This window comes from Melanotaenia boesemani, chromosome 13 (assembly GCF_017639745.1).
Source record: "Melanotaenia boesemani isolate fMelBoe1 chromosome 13, fMelBoe1.pri, whole genome shotgun sequence".
NCBI lineage: Eukaryota > Metazoa > Chordata > Actinopteri > Atheriniformes > Melanotaeniidae > Melanotaenia > Melanotaenia boesemani.
The window spans coordinates 18627664-18635827 of record NC_055694.1 but is presented as its reverse complement, the minus strand read 5'-3'; the positions used below and the strand labels follow the sequence as shown (position 1 = coordinate 18635827).

Here is an 8164-nt window from a genome sequence, read left to right as displayed (position 1 = left end):
AAGAAAAGAAAAGAAAAGAAAGTATTTAAAGTAATCTATACAGAAATATATTGAATTCGAAGGGTTCGTAAACATTCAAGCACCACTGAAAAATAAATGGTGCTAGAAAACAATATTTTCATTGACTGTAGGTGCTAAAAGTATACCAGTAAAGGTGCTGTAACCGAGCTAAGTTGCAAAACCATAGGGGTGGAGAAGAAAAAAAAAGTCAGTGTTGGTTATACAGAATAACTATTAATTTTGAAAGACTGGTGTATTTTAGACAACAGTTAATTATTCCAGTTAAATTATAGTTTTCATTATGTTCTTCAAAACAATCTCACATTGCACACCTTTTGTTTGTGCTTTTGAGATAAAACCATTATGGCTACACTATAAAAGGGGACTTGTGGACACATAAACTTTGTTCATTAAAAGCTATGAGACATTAAGGTATCAATACGACATCCCACATACAGTTAAAGACAGTTTAATTGAAGTAAACTAGCTATTAGATAATTACAATCAACATTTGAAGTTTTTCTTTTTAATCTGAATGCTTGTACTTCCCTATAAAAATAAGGCAGTGCACCCTCCCAACTCGATGATGTCATCTTTACAAGGTGAGCGGTCCGCAGCCATTTTGTTAGCTAGTTTGAGGTTAACGGGGGTTAGCTGTGTGCAGCTGTTGACATTTCGTGTTTAAATTAAACGGAATGAGATCATTTGTCATTTATTTAAAGTAATTGTTTTCGAAAAAGCAGTATTAGATAATAGGACTCTTGTATTGGTTGACACTAAAAATAACTCAAGACTGGGTGGCCATTCATTTTACAGCTGTCTTGAGTTTGCTAGCTCATTAGCTAGCTTGCTAACTTATTTACGCGTTACGTCCAAATTATCCGCTTTTATGGTCGCCAGATTTTAAAAAAATACACTGATAGAGTGGTCGTCTCACACAGTTTGTCCGCTTTTGGTAGTTTTTGCTTTACGTTTGCTTTATCTAACAAACGCAAACTTGAGCCAGGATAGATATCTTAAACTCGTGTACAGTACTCTGGGGCTTACTAATAACTTGAGCTTTATCAGTTGATACCAATTGGACCAGGGCTGAGCCATCCAGGACACAATGTCAGAGCTGTACATTCGGGTGGCTGAGGATGAAAATGAAGAGCCCATGGAGATCCCCTCAGAAGACGATGGTACAGTTTTGTTATCATCCGTGGCAGCTCAGTTCCCAGGAGCTTGCGGGCTGCGGTACAGGAACCCAGAGTCCCAGTGCATGAGGGGGGTCAGGCTTGTGGAGGGAGTCCTGCATGCACCTGAGAGCGACTGGGGAAACCTGGTCTATGTTGTCAATTACCCCAAAGGTGAGACTGTTCTTTCCTTCTGTTTTCTTTGTGTTTGTTTTGTGGGCTACTTGCTTTATAATGCAACTACTGTCCCTGTTTATATTATGTTTAAAAGGTGTTTGATTGCTGTGCGTTACACTATAATGTACTTATACTCATTTTTCCAGCGTCATAGATATAAGACAGGGGTGCCCAAGTCCGTTCCTCGAGATCTGCTACCCTGAAACTTTTAGATACATCCCTTCTCCAACACACCTGAATCAAATGAATGGCTCGTTACCAGGCCTCTGCTGAACTGAATGACACACGGATGAGGAAATGCAGCCATTTGATTTAGGTGTGCTGGAGAAGGAACTTATTTTTTATTTTTTTTTTATTTTTTTAAAAAAAGCTGCAGGATAGTAGATCTCGAAGACCGGACTTGGGCAGCTCTGATGTAAGATGTCTGTATGGTGGAGCAACCCACAGTACAGTGCTGCAGCTTCCATAAAGACCATAAATTAGTATTAAAATCTTATTACAGCTTGTAAACTCACTTAAAGCAAGTGTGCATTGTTTGCCAAGGATAAAATCAACAGACCACATCAAAGCTGCATCCATAATCCCTCAGACACTTTAGTCTTGTAAGGTCTTTTTGAAAAACATTATTGCAAAGAAAAATTACACCAGGAAGTTAAAAAAAAGTGTTATCATTAAAGAACATTTTGTCTCCAATTTTGCTTTAAAATGAATATATAGGAGTCCTTGTTTGTATACTTTTCACTGTTAGCTGTGCATCACTGTTAAGCTAAGTGCCCACCAGGGTTAAGTCTGAGCTTTTGTTCAATTTTAAGTTGTGTAATTTTGGTGTTTTTCTGATCTTAGGCTCTATTTATTCTTTACAGATAATAAAAGAAAGATGGATGAAATAGATGCTGCCTCAGCCGTGAAAATTAAAAGGGGCTTTCAGAAGACATCGGATCTCATTGTGCTTGGATTGCCGTGGAAAACAACAGAACAAGACCTGAAAGATTATTTTAGTACCTTTGGGGAGGTTATCATGGTCCAGGTATTAAAGTTTTTCTGGCTTTGAATATTGTTACCCTGTCTAAATTGGGCTTTAAGTATTTTTTAAAAATTTAAGCCTCCCTTCTTGGTCTGTGTTCGCTTTAGGTAAAGAGAGATGCAAAAACTGGCAACTCAAAAGGTTTCGGGTTTGTCCGATTCACTGACTATGAGACACAAACTAAAGTAATCGCACAGAGACACATGATTGATGGACGATGGTGTGACTGCAAACTTCCAAATTCAAAGGTATATCAGGCTCCTGGTTCAAGTTCATATAGAACACACAGTTCAAGAAACTATCTTCATTTGAGACTAACAGTTGTAAGAATTATATATTATATGAAAAATACAATTATTACAAGTTAAAGTAGCTGATGAAACTTTAATATTTTTAAGTATGTTTAAAATTTAGTATGAATTGTTAAACAGACTTGTAAATAAAACTATTAATGTCTTATTTAAATATGATTGTGTTTCTGTGTCCTCTCAGGCATGTCCTGATGAGCCCATGCGGAGCCGTAAGATCTTTGTTGGCCGCTGCACAGAGGACATGACACCTGATGACTTGAGGCAGTACTTCATGCAGTATGGTGAAGTCACTGATGTCTTCATCCCCAAACCTTTCCGGGCATTTGCATTTGTCACATTTGCTGATGATCAGGTGAGAGTTGCCATATATGAGAAAGTTTATCATATCAGCAGATGGCTTCCTTTTAAGATTAAAAAAAAAAGAAAAGTATAAACGGAGAAATTGAAGTGGTAAATGACAGAGTAACTGTAATCACTCTCCTCTTCTTCAGGTTGCCCAGGCTCTGTGTGGAGAGGACTTGATCATCAAGGGTGTCAGCGTACACATCTCCAACGCTGAGCCCAAACACAATAATAGTAGGCAAATGATGGATCGAGCGCGGTTTGGGGCTGGTGGGTTTAGTCAGGGCTATGGCGGTAATCGCGGTGGTCTAGGCAGCAGTAGTGGAGGGGTTAATTTTGGGGCTCTGGGCCTTAACCCAGCAATGGTGGCAGCTGCCCAGGCAGCATTGCAGAGCAGTTGGGGAATGATGGGCATGCTGGCTAACCAACAGGGTCTGACAACAACAGCAGGCACAGCCACTACAACCCGAGATCAGACCTATAGCTCTGCCAGCACCAGTTACAGCAGCCCCAGCTCAGCTAGCCTTGGTTGGCCTGCAGGCACTAACACCGCCTCCAGCAGTGGCTTCAGCTCCGGCTTTGGCACGTCTATGGAATCCAAGTCCTCTAGTTGGGGAATGTAGATAGCTACAAGTTGACCTTTTCTGTTGCTGTTAGGCTAATCCGGTAAGTATGCCTACAGGGAAGAGTGACTTATATCTTATTTAAAAGAAAAAACACACTGCCTTTTATTTTATTAAAGAGAAAAATTTATACTCGTGTGACTGAGTGTGTAGTCATGCATCGAATGGGTGAAAAGTTTAGTTTGTTGGTGGAATCTCCCACACTATATTGTTTTGTGAGAATATGCTACAGATGACTGTGCATGCACCATAATTATTTATAAACATGCACGAGCATCTCCAAAAGACCCCACCCCCTCACACACACACACACACACACAGACCTCTGTGAGATGGGCTTTATTATGTATATATCTGTATGCATTTGATTCTATCCTATTTGTTTTGGGGGGGTTGTTTTGTTTTGGGTTTTTTTCCACATCTTTTTGGAAATGCCTTCATGAAAGTCTCTTCTGCAGTTCACCAGCTCTTTTGCAATTTCCCGGGTGGAAACGCATCAATGGCAGCAATGTTCGGCAGATCTCAGAATCCGTTCCCTTCCTCCCATGTGTAAAATCTCTCCATATACTGTGTTAGACGGTGGGTGGTTACTTATTTTTTTTATTTAATTTAAATTTTTTTTTTTTTTTTTTCCTTTAGTATTTTTCTGTTTCATGTCTCTCCCCCCCCCCCCTTTTTTTTTATTATTTTTTTGGTAGAAATCTTATTTATCCTTGTCACTTTTCAAGCTCCAATGAATTGTATTGATGATGGACCGAGTGAGAGTGAGCGAACGGGAGAGCAAAATGAAAGAAAGCAAGTGTGAGAAGAACTGTTTGTGCAAGTCTTTTTGTTTGTTTGTTTTTTCTTTTTTTTAATAAGAGACTAAATGCCTGGGAGAGTTGAAGAACTTGTGGCTTTGTGCGAGTGTGAGGAAGAAGCAAGTACGAGTGTGTTCCCAGTGGCCGTCACAAGGACAGTTCTTACATCTCAAGCACCCTAAGCTCTCTGCTTTCTCACATCATCTTCTACCTAAATTCCTTTAAAATCACCGTAAAATATGAAGTGCTATGAGTATTTGTACCCTTTAGTAGACCTTTTCTTGCTGTCCAATTTGATGTGAATGCTGCATCTGGTTGTGTGCTTTAATTTCTCCTTGTTATCACCCTTTGTGTGAAAATGTGACTTTGTGTTAGTGAAGTCTGTGTGGGGGGGATACTGCAAGTGTGTTGACGATTGAAAGAAGTAAATATGGTGAATGACGAGTTCCTGTTGAAAGTTTGAAGTGGTTACAAATACATTTTCTATGTTTTGTGAATCAAAGGAAAGTCTGAAATAAAACTCAATTTGACTAGGTATAACCTGTTGACAGTGACTTGTTTTTGACTTTACATTAATTGGACTGCCAACACTTTAATTTACATGTATAGGGACACCGGACATGGAAAGCCCAGGTTTTCGTCTGAATCCAGGTTGGAGTCAGTAACACGGAAGATGGAAGATGAAGCCGTTGTTCGGTGAGCTGGTGCAAACCACAGTGGAGTTACAGCACAGCTCCCTTAATCCTGAAAAGGATCTTCGTCATCTCACTAGCAAGAAACCTTGGACCACAACATTTAGAGTGGACCATAGCTGATCATAAGCAGCTGAGGTTTTTCTTTTGTACCTGTAAAATCAGGACCGATAAATCATACCCACCTCTGTCCTCCCATATCTGGCACGTCTGTTAGTAAATGTTTTCTGTATCTTCTTATAATCACTGATCAGTTCTGATAGTCTAGCCACTAAGTTGATTTTAAGTGTCAAAAATTGTCAGTATTGTGGGAAGTTTTTTTTTAGTCTTCTGTTTACTTTTTTGATAAAGACAAAATGTATAAGCTGACCTTTTTTCAAAGAAACTAACTCGACTGACTAAACATGCCAGCATGAATTTACACTGTATTAAAATATGAGCGTTGTAAAATAAAAAGTTTGGAGTTTTTCATCTTCTTTTGTCTCAGTGTTGATAAACTTAGTATATTCTGCTGGTCTTCATCTTTAGCTGTAGCTTTTACAGCAGATTTCCGTGCCCAATTTCAGTTTGGATGTGCAGGTATAGTGCGTTTTTGTGTTGATGGTGTCCTGCTTAGAATTTATGCTGGCTGGTAGGCGGGTGTAGTTTTGACTCTCTGCTTGCAGGTGGTGCTGCTGCTTTGCCACTTCTGCATTTTCTTGTTCAGTTATAAGGAAAACACAGGGTAATCTTAGCTTTATTTTACTTTTAAAGAAAATGTATTGAAGGTTAAAAAATGTCATTGAAGGTAACAGACCCATGCTGCTCATGAGGTCATGTTTACTTGTGATAATTTTTTTACCGCAGGAAATTTATGCATCCAAGACAGAAAAACTAAAAGTAGTCACTTGAAAATTTATATTTTTGAGTTTCATCAGCTCTCCTTACTGTGAGACAGTCCAAGGTTTTTATTGGTTGGTAGAGTTTGGTGATACAGTATCCATAATACAGACTGGACTCAGACTTTTATGACTGTGTGGTAGATCTTATATTTATACATTATCAATTTCATCATGTGAACTACCACTTGACATGTAGCGTGAGCTCAGCAGTTGTCCAGAATTGATAAAACACAAAAATATGACAACTTTAGACTTCCTGACTTTTCCATTGCTATGTTTAATGTGAGTCTATATAAGGTACAGTATACCCAAGGGGGTGAAATGGTTACCCCGAAACAAAACTGAGTTACATAACATTTCCTAAAAATCTTTGCAAATCAGTATTTTTCTGTTGTAATTAGATGGTCATTGTCACTGATATGAGTAAAGGAAATAGTAGATAGCTCTTTATTATTTATAAACTTACTCTCTGGCATCTCTTTTGTACCTGCAAATGACTCGATCTTCCACTGCAACGCTCTCACCGAGCTTAAATATTCTCTTGCACTCTAATGCAACATATTGCATGTCATCAGCTCTTGCTGATAGTTCACATAGTGATCTTAACACTGGTAACTGAGGAGCCTCTTTATAGTTTTGGATGCACGTATACTCATTGTGCTTCGTTCCCCTTCATGATTAAAGCTCTGACATGTTACACTGACATTAACATGGCACTAAAGGATTCACAGCACAAGTGCACTGACATTAGGGTTTTGTTTGGTTTTACAGCTTAACAGCAGGTGAAATAACAGCTGGGATATACTCCTGTCAGAAACAGCACTTTTCATTGCTGTGTGAGTGTAAGAAGCAGCAGAAGATTTCCCCAAGAAGCCATCAAACAGTACAGTCCTAAAGAATTACATTACAGACAGGTGGAAGGTGATGGGCAACAGTCCCAGCTGGATGTGAATCAGCATTGCTGCAGTTCAAAAGCAATCAGAGAGCCTCAAGAAGCAAATTCTGCTCGATTACTCATCCTAGATTAAATATTATACTGAGGGGGGTACCATAGATCACAGAGGTTATCAGAGTTTGAGTTGCACATGTGTACACTTGTAACACACTTACTGGACTGTTTGATGGGGGTTCATCACTACTGTAACATACAGAAGTGAGTTGGCTGTGTTTAAATGCTCAGATGTTTTAAGAATTTGCTTAAAATAAAAACTACAGAAAAAGCGCATCTACAACTTTGCAAATGTCTTTATAGGCAAATATATGATCCATCTGAACATGCCTTGGCAGAAACTGAAGTCCCAGTTAATGTGTACTTATCAAAGAAATTGTGAGTGTCAGACCTCTACATTTTCAGTCCTGAGGACTTGGAACCCCTCAGCTGGAGAGATGTTTGCCTTTTCAAGTCAGTTTAAAGAAAACCTTTGCTTTTACTGACATTTGTACATCCTTTTAAAAGATGTCTTTACCTTGTCTGACACCCATTCCACTGTAATATTGAGGCTATCCTGTTGTGTATAAATGTTCATGTATTCCCACACATTTTTTAGATATTCTCTTAAAATACTATGCAGTTACTATGCAGTCATTCTAGGGGAAGATGGGAAAAATTAACAAAAGTTTGTATTAATGCAGAGGCATTGCACCCCAGCCTTTATCACACCATCTTTTCTTGTAGGATTTATACTAAAATAAGTTTTATTTTCCTGAATTGTTGTACTAAAGTGGTCTTGGGTCCATCTGCTGGACAACGTATGATATGCCTCAGACATTTCAACAATTAATAATAATTATTACATCCACTAAGGCAATGAAATAAATAGTTCTCCCTCAAACTGCTGTATTAAAAACGGCTCCTGTGTAGCTACAGACTAAAATATAAGGATTATGTAGCCTTGGAGATGATCTGCATTTATATATTGATTTTGTGATATTGATGTTTAATGTGTTATTGTGTATGTGTGCATTTCCAACATGTATTGATACACAACGAGTGGTCCTGTGGTGTACAGTGTCTTTCTGCCTTTTTAACTGTATGTATCCTCCAGCCTCTGTAATGCTTCTCTTAATTAAGTGCTACACACAAACATACTGCAATCTTGTTTACACCTTCTAGAGAGTAAGGACCATTCAAGCTAATTA

The 8164-nt window shown here is 38.6% G+C and overlaps 1 protein-coding gene across 5 annotated transcripts; it reads left to right on the top strand.

Annotated features, from left to right (window-relative positions):
- The first annotated feature begins 617 nt into the window (after positions 1 to 617).
- On the top strand, positions 618 to 5613 carry tardbpa (TAR DNA binding protein a). Of its 5 annotated transcripts, none has more exons than XR_006012451.1 (7): positions 618 to 1349; positions 2216 to 2379; positions 2484 to 2624; positions 2869 to 3039; positions 3179 to 3695; positions 4111 to 4231; positions 5062 to 5613. XR_006012451.1 is itself a non-coding variant. In XM_042003928.1 (7 exons), exons 1-6 carry the CDS (start codon positions 1109 to 1111, stop codon positions 4203 to 4205), a joined length of 897 nt encoding a protein of 298 aa, XP_041859862.1. In that variant the 5' UTR covers positions 618 to 1108; the 3' UTR covers positions 4206 to 4231; positions 5062 to 5613. The 5 variants fall into 5 exon arrangements, 3 of the variants coding, with proteins under 3 accessions (XP_041859862.1, XP_041859861.1, XP_041859860.1); XM_042003928.1 differs by having other exon boundaries at positions 3179 to 3263; XR_006012450.1 differs by having other exon boundaries at positions 3179 to 4231.
- Positions 5614 to 8164: the final 2551 nt, after the last annotated feature.